Here is a 13,342-nt window from a genome sequence, read left to right on the forward strand (position 1 = left end):
TTGGCAAAGTAATGTCTCTGCTTTGTAATATGCTGTCTAGGTTGGTCATAACTTTCCTTCCAAGGAGCAAGCATCTTTTAATTTCATGGCTGCAGTCACCATCTGCAGTGATTCTGGAGCCCAAGAAAATAAAGTCAGCCACTGTTGCCACTGTTTCCCCATCTAATTGCCATGAAGTGATGGGACTGGATGCCATGATCTTAGTTTTCTGAATGTTGAGTTTTAAGCCAGCTTTTTCACTCTCCTCTTTCACTTTCATCAAGAGGCTCTTTAGTTCTTCTTCGCTTTCTGCCTTAAGGGTGGTGTCATCTGCATATCTGGGGTTATTGATATTTCTCCCAGCAATCTTGATTCCAACTTATGCTTCATAGAGCCTGGCATTTTGCATGATGTACTCTGCATAATGAGGTGGATGAAACTGGAACCTATTGTACAGAGTGAAGTAAGCCAAAAAGAAAAAAAAAAACAATACAGTATACTAATGCATATATATGGAATTTAGAAAGATGGTAACGATAACCCTATATGCGAGACAGCAAAAGAGACACATACATATATAACAGTCTTTTGGATTCTGTAGGAGAGGGCGAGGGTGGGATGATTTGGGAGAATGGAATTGAAACATGTATATTATCATATGTGAAATGGATCACCAGTCCAGGTTCGATGCATGAGACAGGGTTTTCGGGGCTGGTGCACTGGGATGACCCAGAGGGATGGGATGGGGAGGGATGTGGCAGGTGGGTTCAGGATGGAAAGCACATGTACACCTGTGGCGGATTCATGTCAATGTATGGCAAAACCACTACAATATTGTAAAGTAATTAGCCTCCAATTAAAATAAATAAATTTATTTAAAAAAAAGTTAAATAAGCAGGGTGACAATATACAGCCTTGACATATTCCTTTCCTGATTTGGAATCATTCTGCTGTTCCATGTCCAGTTCTAATTGTTGCTTCTACCTGCATACAGATTTCTCAAAAGGCAGGTCAGGTGGTTTGGCATTCCATCTCTTTAAGAATTTTCCATAGTTTGTTGTGATCCACACAGTCGAAGGCTTTGGCATAGTCAATAAAGCAGAAGTAGATGTTTTTTTTCTGGAACTCTTATGCTTTTTCAATGATCCAGCGGATATTGGCAATTTGATCTCTGGTTCCTCTGTCTTTTCTAAAACCAGCTTGAACATCTGGAAGTTCATAGTTCACCTACTGTTGAAGCCTAGCTTGGACAATTTTGAGCATTACTTTACTAGCATGTGAGATGAATGCAATTGTGCCATAGTTTGAGCATTCTTTGGCATTGCCTTTCTTTGGGGTTGGAATGAAAACTGACCTTTTCCAGTCCTGTGGCCACTGTGGAGTTTTCCAAACTTGCTGGCATAGTGAGTGCATCACTTTCACAGCATCATGTTTTAGGATTTGGAATAGGTCAATGGGAATTCCATCACCTCTGCTAGCTTTGTTCATAGTGATGCTTCCTAAGGCCCACTTGACTTCACATTCCAAGATGTCTGGATCTAGGTGAATGATCACACCATCTTGGTTATCTGGGTCAAGAAGATCTTTTTTGTATAGTTTTTCTGTGTATCCTTGCTACCTTTTCTTAATATCTTCTGCTTCTGTTAGGTCCATACCATTTCTGTCCTTTATTGTGTCCATCTTTGCATGAAATATTCCCCTGATATCTCTAATTTTCTTTAAGAGATCTCTAGTCTTTCCCATTCTATTGTTTTCCTCAATTTCTTTGCATTGATTATTGAGGAAGGTTTTCTTATTTCTCTGTGCTATTCTTTGGAACTCTGCATTCAAATGGGTATATCTTTCCTTTTCTCCTTTGCCTTTAGCTTCTCTTCTTTTGTCAGCTATTTGTAAGGCCTTCTCAGATAACCATTTTGCCTTTTTGCATTTCTTTTTCTTGGGGATGGTCTTGATCACTGCCTCCTGTACAATGTCACAAACCTCTGACCATAGCTCTTCAGGCACTCTTGTCTGTCAGATCTAATCCCTTGAATCTATTTGTCACTTCCACTGTATAATCATAAGGGATTTGATTTAGGTCATACCTGAATGGTCTCGTGGTTTTCCCTACTTTCTTCAATTTCAGTTGAATTTGGCAATAAGAAATTCATGATCTGAGCCACAGTCAGCTCCTGGTCTTGTTTTTTTGCTGACTGTATAGAGCTTCTCCATCTTTGGCTGCAAAGAATATAATCAATCTGATTTTGGTATTGACCATCTGGTGATGTCCATGCGTAGAGTCTTCTCTTGTGTTATTGGAAGAGGGTGTTTGCTATGACCAGTGCATTTTCTTGGCAAAACTCTATTAGCCTTTGCCCTGCTTTGTTTTGTTCTCCAAGTCCAAATTTGCCTGTTGCTCCAAGTATCTCTTGACTTCCTACTTTTGCATTCCAGTCCCCTATAATGAAAAGGACATCTTTTTGGGTGTTAGTTCTAGAAGGTCTTGTAGGTCTTCATAGAACTGTTCAGCTTCAGCATCTTCAGCATTATTGGTCCGGGCATAGACTTGGATTATTGTAATATTGAATGGTTTGCCTTGAAAATGAACAGAGATCATTCTGTCGTTTTTGAGATTGCATCGAAGTGCTGCATTTTGGACTCTTTGTTTACTATGATGGCTACTCCATTTCTTCTAAGGGACTCCTGCCCACAGTAGTAGATATAATGGTCATCTGAGTTAAATTCACCCATTCCAGTCCATTTTAGTTCACGTTTTCCTAACATGTTGATGTTCACTTTTGCCACTGTCTGTTTGGCCACTTCCAATTTGCCTTATTTCATGGACCTAACATTCCAAGTTCCTATGCAATATTGTTCTTAACAGCATTGGACTTTACTTGCATCACCAACCACATCCATAACTGGGTGTTATTTTTGCTTTGGCTCCATCTCTTCGTTCTTTCTGGAGTTATTTCTCCGTTCTTCCCCAGAAGCATATTGGGCATCTACAAACCTGGGGAGTTCATCTTTCAGTGTCCTATCTTTTTGACTTTTCATTTTCATTTAAACGTTATACTCTAGGCCTTAGCCAGGCACAATAAGAAATAAAAGGCAAATGTATTGGAAAAGAAGAAATAAGTCTTTCTCTCTTTGTGAATAACACAATTGTTTAGAACAGACCAGACAATCAACAGAAAAACTTCTGAAACCAGTAAGTGAGTTTGCTGAAGTCAATATACCAAAATTAGTTGTATGTTGATATACTAGCAATGAACAATTAGAATTTTTGAAAAAAGACTCCAGCTCTATTGAAATATAGTTCACAAATGAAAACTGTATATGTTTAAGGTGTACAATGTGATGGTTTGATATGTAAATGTATTATGAAATGATTAGTACAATCAGGGTAATTCATATATCCATCACCTCACATTTTTCTGTTTAGTTCTTTTTTTTTGGTATAGTGAGAACACTTGAAATCTACTCTCAGCAAATTTCAATATACACTATGTTATTTTAAACTATAGTAACCATGATTTTAAAAATACCATTTACAATAGTCCCCCTAAAGCCCCACACACACCAGAAATGTATAGGTATGAATTTAACAGACTATGTACTGAATCTGTATACTGAAAAGTATAAAACTCTGATTAAAGAAATCAAACAAGATCTAAATAATTATAGTGAAATATATCATATTCATGATTTAGGAGACATACTAGTCGTCCCTAAACTAATTTATAGATTCAATCCAATCCCAGCAGAAATTTTACAGGTACCAAGAATCTGATTCCAAAATTCATATGAGGGTGAAAAGGATGTATAATAGCTAAATTGGTTTTTTTAAAGTACAGTGTTGGAAGACTTACACTTCCTGATTCAAAACTTACTATAAATCTATAGTAGTTAAGACAATGTGGTTTTGATTAAGGAATCAACACTTTGATCAATGGAACAGTAAAGAGTGGCCAGAAAGAGAAGCATACTTATGTGGTTAAATGACTTTAACACAGATGAAAAAGCAGTTCAATATTTTTTTTCAATTAGTGATACTGGAGCAATTGTATATCACTATGAAAAAAAAAACACATAAAACTTTGACCTGTACTTCACACCTTATACAAAAATCAACTCCAAATGGATCCTGAACCTAAATGTGAAATGCAAAAATATAAAGTGACTAAAAGAAAACATAGGAAAAATTTTTGTGACCTTGTGTTAGATAGAGATTTCTTAGCTGCAACACTAAAAGCACCGTCCATAAAATCAAAGAGCAGTGAGAAATTGGACTGCATCAAAATTAAAAACTGCTCTGTAAAATACACTGTTAATAAAATAAGACAAGCTACAAATGAGGAAAAAATCTATTTGCAAGTCATATTTCTCATAAAGGACCTGTAGGCAGGATATGTAATGAACCCTGCAAGTTCTATAAGAAGAAACAACCAATCCAATTTAAAAACTTGCAAAATATTTGGAGACTACTACAGAGAAGATGTGAATGACAAATAAGCATATTAAAAGATGCTCAATATCATTAGTTACTAGGGAAATACAAATTAAAGCTACAACAATAACATACAATTACACAAATATTAACATGGTTATTTTTTTAAAAAAAAAACCCTGATACTAATAAATATAGTAAGGAATTGAAAGAACTGAAACTTTCGTAGAATGTTGGCACAAAAGCAAATTTGTACAGCGACTTTTGAAAATGGTTCAGCAGTTTTCTATAAAGTTAAGCATACTGAGTGACCAGCAATCATAATCCTAGGTATTTACTCAAGAGAGAAGGAAATGTATTTGGAGACAGAAACCTGAACACAAATGTTTTTAACAGTTTTATTCAAAACAGCCACATGTCCTTCAATGAATGAATGGATAAACTGTGGTATTCTTACCGTGGAATGCTCCTCTTCAAGAAAAGGGAGAAAACCATTGATAAAGACAACACAGATGAATGTCAAATACATTATGCAAAGTGAAAGAAGCTAGTCTCAGAAAAAATACGCACTGTATTATTCTGTCTATATGGCATTCTATAAAAGTGAAAATAATAGGAACAGTATAGTAATAGTCAGGGACTGGGTGACTGGAGAGACTGATTACAAAGAAGGAGCATAAGGAATTTTTCTAGAATGACAAAACTGTTTGTTGTTGTTGAAAGTCTTCAGTTTGGTTCAGTTCAGTCACTCAGTCGTGTCTGACTCTTTTCAACCCCATGGACACCAGGCTTCCCTGCCCATCATCAACTCTTGGAGCTTGCTCAAACTCACATCCATCGAGTCGGTGATGCCATCCAGCCATCTCTTCCTCTGTCGTCCCCTTCTCCTCCTGCTTTCAGTCTTTCCCAGCATCAGGATCTTTTCCAATGAGTCAGTTCTTTGCAAAAAATGGTCAAAGTATTGGCACTTCAGCTTCAGCATCAGTCCTTCCAATGAATATTCAGAACTCACTTCCTTTAGGATTGACTGGTTTGATCTCCTTGCAGTCCAAGGGACTTTCAAGAGTCTTCTCCAACACCACAGTGCAAAACCATCAATTCTTCAGCACTATGCTTTCTTTGTGGTCCAAATCTCACATCCATACATGGCTACTGGAAAAATCATAGTTTTGACTAGACAGACCATTGTTGGCAAAGTAACGACTCTGCTTTGTAATATGCTGTCTAGGTTGGTCATAGCTTTTCTTCCAAAGAGCAAGCGTCTTTTAATTCCATTACTGCAATCACCATCTGCAGTGATTTGGAGCCCAAGAAAATAAAGTCTCTCACTGTTTCCATTGTTTCCCCATCTATTTCCTATGAAGTGATGGGACCAGATGCCATGATCTTCGTTTTTTGAGTGTTGAGTTTTAAGCCAGCTTTTTCACTCTCCTCTTTCACTTTCAGCAAGAGGCTGTTTAGTTTCTATTCGTTTTCTGCCATAAAGGTGGTGTCATCTGCGTATCTGAGGTTATTGATATATCTCCCGACAATCTTGATTCCAGTTTGTGCTTCATCCGGCCTGGGATTTCGCATGATGTACTGTGCATATAAGTTAAATAAGCAAGTTGACAATATACAGCCTTGACATACTCCTTTCCCAATTTGACATCAGTCTACTCTTCCATGTCCAGATCTAACTGTTGCTTCTTGACCTGAATACAGATTTCTCAGGAGGCAGGTAAGGTGGTCTGGTATTAATATCTCTTTAAGAATTTTCCAGTTTGTTGTGATCCACACAAAGGCTTTAGCATAGTCAGTGAAGCTGAAATAGATGTTTTTTTTCCTTCTGGAATTCTCTTGCTTTTTCTATGATCCAGTGGGTGTTGGCAATTTGATCTTTGATTCCTCTGCCTTTTCTAAATCCAGCTTGAACATCTGGAAGTTCACAGTTCACTTACTGTTGAAGCCTAGCTTGGACAATTTTGAGTGTTACTTTGCCAGCGTGTGAGATGAGTGCAATTGTGCGGTAGTTTGAGCATTCTTTGGCATTGCTTTTCTTTGGGGTTGGAATGAAAACTGACCTTTTCCAGTCCTGGGGCCACTGCTGAATTTTTCACATTTGCTGGCATATTTAGTGCAACTCTATAACAGCACCATCTTTTAGGATTTGAAATAGCTCAACTGGAATTCCATCACCTCTGCTAGCTTTGTTCATAGTGATATGTACTAAGGCCCACTTGACTTCACACTTCAGAATGTCTGGCTCTCAGTGAGTGATCACACCATCATGGTTATCTGGGTCATTAAGATCTTTTTTGTCTAGTTCTTTTGTGTATTCTTGCCCACCTGTCTTAACATCTTCTGCTTCTGTTAAGTCCATACCATTTCTCTTCTTTATTGTGCCCATCTTTTCATGAAATGTTCCTTTGGTATCTCTAAGTTTCTTAGAGACCTCTAGTCTTTCCCATTATATTTTTTCCTCTATTTGTTTGCATTGATCAATTAGGAAGGCTTTCTTATCTCTCCTTGCTATTCTTTGGAGCTCTGCATTCAGATGGATATATCTTCCCTTTTCTCCTTTGGCTTTTGCTTCTCTTCTTTTTTATTTTCAAGGCCTCTTCAAACAACCAGTTTTCCTTTTTGCATTTCTTTTTCTTGGGAATTGTTTGAAGCCTGTATTCAGGACAAAAATGGACAATTAGAACCAGATGTGGGCCTGCCTGGTTCAAAATTGCAAAAGGAGTACAACAAGGGTATATGTTGTCACCCTGCTTATTTTACTTACATGCAAAATGCTGAATCACAAACTGGAATCAAGATTGCTGGGAGAAATATAAAAATAATCGTAGATATACAGATGATACCACTCCATTGACAGAAAGTGAAGAGGGAGTAAAGAGCTTCCTGATGAGAATGAAAAAGGAGAGTGAAAGAGCTGGTCTGAAACTCTACATTATAAAACTTAAGACCATGGCATCCAGTCCCATCACTTCATGACAAATAAAAGGGGGAAAATTTGAAGCAGTGACAGATTTTATTTTCTTGGGCTCCAAAATCACTGCAGACTGTGACTGCAGACACGAAATTAAAAGGTGTTTGCTCCTTGTAAGGAAATCTATGACAAACCGAGACAGCATATTAATAAGTAGAAACATCACTTTGCTGACAAAGATCTGTATAATCAATGCTATCCTTTTTCCAGTAGTCATGTATTAATGTGATTGCTGGACCATAAAGAAGGCTGAGTGTTGAAAAATTGATGCTTTGGAATTGTGCTGCTAGAGGAAAACTCTTGAGAGTCCCTTTGATTGCAGGAAATCAAACCAGTCAATCCTAAAGGAAAACAACCCTGAATATTCATTGGAAGGACTGTTACTGAAGCTGAAGCTCCAATTCTTTGGCCACCTAATGCTTAGAGCTGACTCATTGGAAAAGATCCTGTTGTTGGGAAAGATTGAGGGCAAGAGGAGAAGGGAGCAGCAGAGGATGAGACAGATAACATCATCAACTCAATAGATATAAATCTGAGCAAATTCCAGGAAATAGTAGTGGACACAGGAGCTTGGCGTGCTACAGTCCATGGGATCTCAACGAGTCGGACACAACTTTGTGACTGAACAAGAAATTTCAAAGTGAATAATAATAATGGATTAAAAGGACAATGATAATAGAGACCTATTGGCCAAGATATTGAAGTTATTATATTAACCTAAAGCTCAATCCTTTGTAAAGAAATAAAGCAAAATTTAAAATAAAAGTTTTGATGTTGGAAATAATGTCTTCTATTTGAATTGTTGATGATTTTATGGATTCACTCCGTTTTCAAAATCAGGTTTTTGAAGAATGAGCACTTATGAATATTTTTTTTCTATTTTTCAAATGGTTTAGCCCCTTAATACGTTGCAAGTGTGTGTTATTCCCTCAGTTGTGTCCGACTCTGTGTGACACCCTGGACTGTAGCCTGCCAGTCTCCTCTGCTCATGAAATTCTCCAGACAAGAATACTGTAGTGGGTAGCCATTCCATTCTCCAGGGAACTTTCCTGACTCTTGGATTGAACTGGGGCCTCTTGCATTGCAGGCAGATTCTTTACAGTCTGAGCCACCAGGGAAGCCCACTTAATACAATTTTAGGGCATTATTAAAACTGGTTTTAAGTATGATATCCAATATATAAAAACAGTGTTTCATAGGAATTTATCTGAAATATTCCAATGTGAAAATAAAGCCTTAGCTATCTGGAACTCCTAAGGAGACAATCATTCCTCAAAGTTGTATTTTTCAAGTACTTCCAAAGCAGTATATCTAAAATATTTCACTCATTGCTCAGCTTGGTTGCATAGAACATGCTGAATATAGTTTAATCATTTCCCAGTGGCTCAGGGTCTTCATTAAAAAGCCAAATTCTAAAGCAGAGAGCAACCTAAGAAATTCCATATTAATATGATAAATAAACTGAAGGGCCTCATTATCCTAAAAATATATGAATATGTTACAACTGTAACATGCTTTAGGATTTAAGAAAAATAGGAATTCCCTTACAGTCCAGTGGTTAAGACTTCACCCTTCCACTGCAGGGTGTTTGGATTCAGTCCCTGGTCAGGGAACTAAGATCCTGGAAGCTGCAAGTCACAGACAAAAAAAAAAAAAAAAAAAAAAAAAAAAAAAAAAACCTAAGAAAATGAGCTCACATATCTTAAATTATTTGTAACAGTCCAGATTGGTAAGTAAAACAAGTCATATAATCCAGAATTTTACTGAGTATGAGATGGATGCTCATAGAAATTAAGTGATTTACCAAATAGTCTCCAGTGAAGCTAAAAAGTAAGGCACAGGTTGTCTTATTACTTGTGGGCTGGTTCAGTGGTTGCTACGATGCAAAGAGTATTTATTAGACTCATGAGGTAAAGCTAAATGACTTGTTATTTTGATATTTAATCCCTTAATTCAGTTACCTTCCCTCACTCAACCCAGTGGGTCTCAATTTTCATGAATCCAATGGGTCGTCATTTTATCTTCCACATAAATAACAACCCAACTTTTAGAATGAAAACAGTTTCAACTCTTTTCCTGATGTTTGTACAGACGATTAAGAACTTCATGCATTCAATAACTTGCCTCTTCATAAGCCAAGATAATGAGGGCAGCTGGAGATAATAAGTTATCTTGATTATAGGGTATATCTAGTTGAGCAGGTAATGAATGAACTTTTTGAGAAAAAATTCACGAAATTCATAAAAAAATTTTAAAATATATAATTTTATACACATTATGTGTGTGTGTGTACAAAAGCTTAGCTAAAAAGTTTATAACATTTTGGTTTCATTTGTTTGACTAAAAGTATGAATAGAATGCTAGATTTCTAATTTATATTCACTCAAAACTTTGATATAGTTCCGTTTATTCTGGCATCTAGTATTACTGCTAAAATCTAGAAAGCTTATTATTTTAGTAATTGAAAAAATATTTGAATAATGTTTGAGCCATCTAATCCATTTCTGAGAATATAAAGAAATACTATGCTGTAAAAAAGAAACAAACAAAATTTACATGTAAAACAGTATTATTAACTAGAGATTTTGTTCAAATTTCACAAAATTTTATGCTAGTATCCTTTATTTGTTTTCATTCCTTATTCAAGATTCCTCATTGCATTTAGTTGCACTGAACAGTTTCAGCTGTATGGAACAAATTGTGATAAAGTTTTTCTTTCTGGAATTGAGCTGCAGGAGCTGCTTGTATATTTTCGAGATTAAGTAAGTCAGAAAGAAAAACACCAATACAGTACAATAATGCATATATATGGAATTCAGAAAGATGGTAACGATGACCCTACATATGAGACAGCAAAAGAGACACAGATGTAAAGAACAGACTTTTGGACTCTGTGGGAGAAGGCGAGGGTGGGATGATTTGAGAGAATAGCATTGAAACATGTATATTATCATCTGTGAAATAGATCACCAGTCCAGGTTCGATGCATGAGACAGGGTGCTCAGGGCTGGTGCACTGGGATGACACTGAGGAGGGGTGGGATGGGGAGGGAGGTGGGTGGGAGGTTCAGGATGGGGGACACATGTACACCCATGGCTGATTCATGTCAGTGTATGGCAAAAACCACTACAATACTGCAAAGTAATTAGCCTCGAATTAAAATAAATAAATAAATTAAAAAATAAAAATTAAATTAAAAAATTATTTTTCTTTCCATTTTTGTACTGTTATGAATATTTTCTAATTTTCTTTGTTATGACTTCTTAGATACACCCATCATTTAAAAGCAGACATTTACTTTCCAAATTCATAGGATTTTTAAAGTATCTTTGATATTAATTTCTCATTTTGATATTAATTTCTCATTTAAATGCTTTCTTCTGTGCAATCACCCTCGGTGTTTTTTTTCAGTCTTTCAACTTTATTGAGGCTTTCAATGGCTAAGTCAAAGATATCTCTTGGTAAATGTCACATTGCACTTGAAAATATGAGGGTCATTTCCTAATATCTTTTGATATTGATTTCTAACATAATTTCACAGTGATAAGAGAACAGACTGTATGATTTCAATACCTTTAGACCATGAAATTTTTGCACCTTGTTTTATGTCCCTGGATATGGTCCGTGTCTCCTGGCTTATACTCTATGTGAACTTAATAGAATTTGTATCCTGCTGTTGTTTGAAAGGAGAAGGCAATGGCAACCCAATCAAGTACTCTTGCCTGGAAAATCCTGTGGATGGAGGAGCCTGGTAGGCTGCAGTCCATGGGGTCGCGAAGAGTCGGACACGACTGAGCGACTTCACTTTCACTTTTCACTTTCATGCATTGGAGAAGGAAATGGCAACCCACTCCAGTGTTCTTGCCTGGAGAATCCCAGAGATGGGGGAGCCTGGTGGGCTGCCATCTATGGGGTCGCACAGAGTCAGACACGACTGACGTGACTTAGCAGCAGCAGCAGCAGCAGCAGCAGTTGTTTGAAAATTATATAAATCTTAATTATGTTGAATTGCTTCACTGTGCTTTTCCGGTCTACTATATCTTTCTACTTTTTTGTCTATTCATTCTATTAATTTTTGAGAGTTTGATATTGAAGCTCCAAAAAAATCTTAATTTATGTAATTAAAAAATCAATTGTAACATATAGTTGAACTATAATATATGTAACTTTGTTCTATATTTTCCTCAAATATCATTCCAAAGTACCTTACTTCTTAATCCACACCAGATGAGGTATTTCAGTTATTCGAACTTCATCTCCTGACTGTAGCTGAACCATTTAGGAAAAGGAACCCAAAATTGCTCTGAAAACTGGCATACATGATAGTAATATTGCTTTGATGAATATTGTCCCTATACTCTGGCCCAAACATTCTGAAAATTTGGTCAGTTTGCAGATAAGAGGTTTACATTTCCACATTGGTGTTCTCTTTGTAATTGGTTTCTGAATGTTCCTTCTCTCTTCTACATGTGAATTTCTCTCATCAAATCTCTTAACATTATATAGGAAGACATTTGTATGGTCAAGAAAAAAAAAGCCATGTGTACAGATTGCACTGGATATCTATATAACTATCTTTAATTTCTTTATGAAACTTCTTCACTGTTCAACATTTTTAAAAGAGAAGTTATTTTCCACGTCAGTGTACTTAGTTGTTTGCATACCCAGCATATTAGAATGATTTCCGTTTGGTTTGTTTTTGTTGCTGCTATTTTCCTAATTTTGAAAGAATTCATTCCTTGGAAAGAAGGTTTTCTTTCTGTCAGCTTTTAGGAATAACAGTTTTAGTGTGACAACTTTTAAAAGGAACCTGAAATTGCCTTTATCTAATTATGTGTTCTTCTTTATAAAATGTACTACCGGAATTAATCTCCCTTATGAAGAGCTTGGCTTGCCTCTTATTTTTGAGATTCACAGAGTTGTTCCCTTAATATTAAACATCTTGCCTATTAACAGGAAGAGTACTGTGTTTTTAAAAAAAATTCTCTTGCCTAATTATGATGTCAGTTACAAGTACATGGTTTATTTTTAAGAAAATGTACATGATTTTTAATTTGGGTTTATATACTGCAGCTGATAAAAATAATTATTTTGTTTAGTATTGCCTAAAGCAAACACATTTTCAAAGTCACTAAACCTTCCAGGTTATTTTTAAGCTTTAAAGAGACATTTTGACTTCTGTATAAAATGAACCCCTTTATCCCAGAAAAAGAAAAAATAAATAAATAAAAGCACCTTTTTGTTCCATAGCACAGCTTCTATCTGTAAGACATATGCCAGAAGCTTTGCTTGACAAAGAACAGTGAGTTTCCCTGTTGATAATTGACCATGTATGGCTACCTATCTCTGGCTTTACTAGCCATAAATACTTGTTTTGGTGAAAGAACTCTTTTTTTCCTTATGCACTGACACTATCCAGATAAGGGCTTTCTTCTTTTTTGTCTTTAAAGTTGATATTTTTTCTGAACAAATTCAATAAGTGTTCACATTATGCATAATTTTCAGTGAGAACCTGTCTCCCTTTGGCACACAAATTATTGTCCATTACTGAAAATATTTCACTTTAAAAAAATCTCGAAGCTTGAAAGCACTGAAGTTATTTTAAAAAACAAAAACATGCAAATTCTACACATACCCATTTTTTTTTCCAATTTTCAGAGTATCTTCTTTTATTTTTAGATGAATCTACGTTCTGTATTTACTGTAGAGCAACAAAGGATTTTACAACGTTATTATGAAAATGGAATGACAAATCAAAGTAAAAATTGCTTTCAGCTCATATTACAGTGTGCACAGGAGACTAAGCTGGACTTCAGTGTAGTCAGGGTAAGTATTCAGGTCTTAAACTCTTGAATTTAATACTTTTTATTGCAAGTAATAATTGCTTAATATGAGAAAAACTATCAGGATATGAAGTCACTAACTTTATAAACAGGTTAATTTCCCTTGTGTAAAATTAC

General features: G+C 35.9%; 1 protein-coding gene across 6 annotated transcripts in view; it reads left to right on the top strand.

Annotated features, from left to right (window-relative positions):
• Positions 1–13,342, top strand: part of HDX (highly divergent homeobox) — a 238,643-nt gene that overhangs the window by 17,041 nt on the left and 208,260 nt on the right. For 5 of the 6 annotated variants that reach the window (XR_014076006.1, XM_081566549.1, XM_081566548.1 and 2 more), the window contains exon 2: positions 13,062–13,208. The exons of the other annotated variant lie outside the window; for it this stretch is intronic. Coding sequence is in view for 4 of the 5 variants with exons in the window: in XM_081566549.1 (XP_081422675.1) it covers positions 13,062–13,208 (147 nt within the window). In the remaining variant the exon portion in view is untranslated. The remainder of the gene's footprint in view (positions 1–13,061; positions 13,209–13,342) is intronic. 6 annotated transcript variants of the gene reach the window in all.

This window comes from Giraffa tippelskirchi, chromosome X, assembly GCF_054371585.1.
Source record: "Giraffa tippelskirchi isolate mGirTip1 chromosome X, T2T-mGirTip1v1.2.pri, whole genome shotgun sequence".
In the NCBI taxonomy this organism is placed as follows: Eukaryota; Metazoa; Chordata; class Mammalia; order Artiodactyla; family Giraffidae; genus Giraffa; species Giraffa tippelskirchi.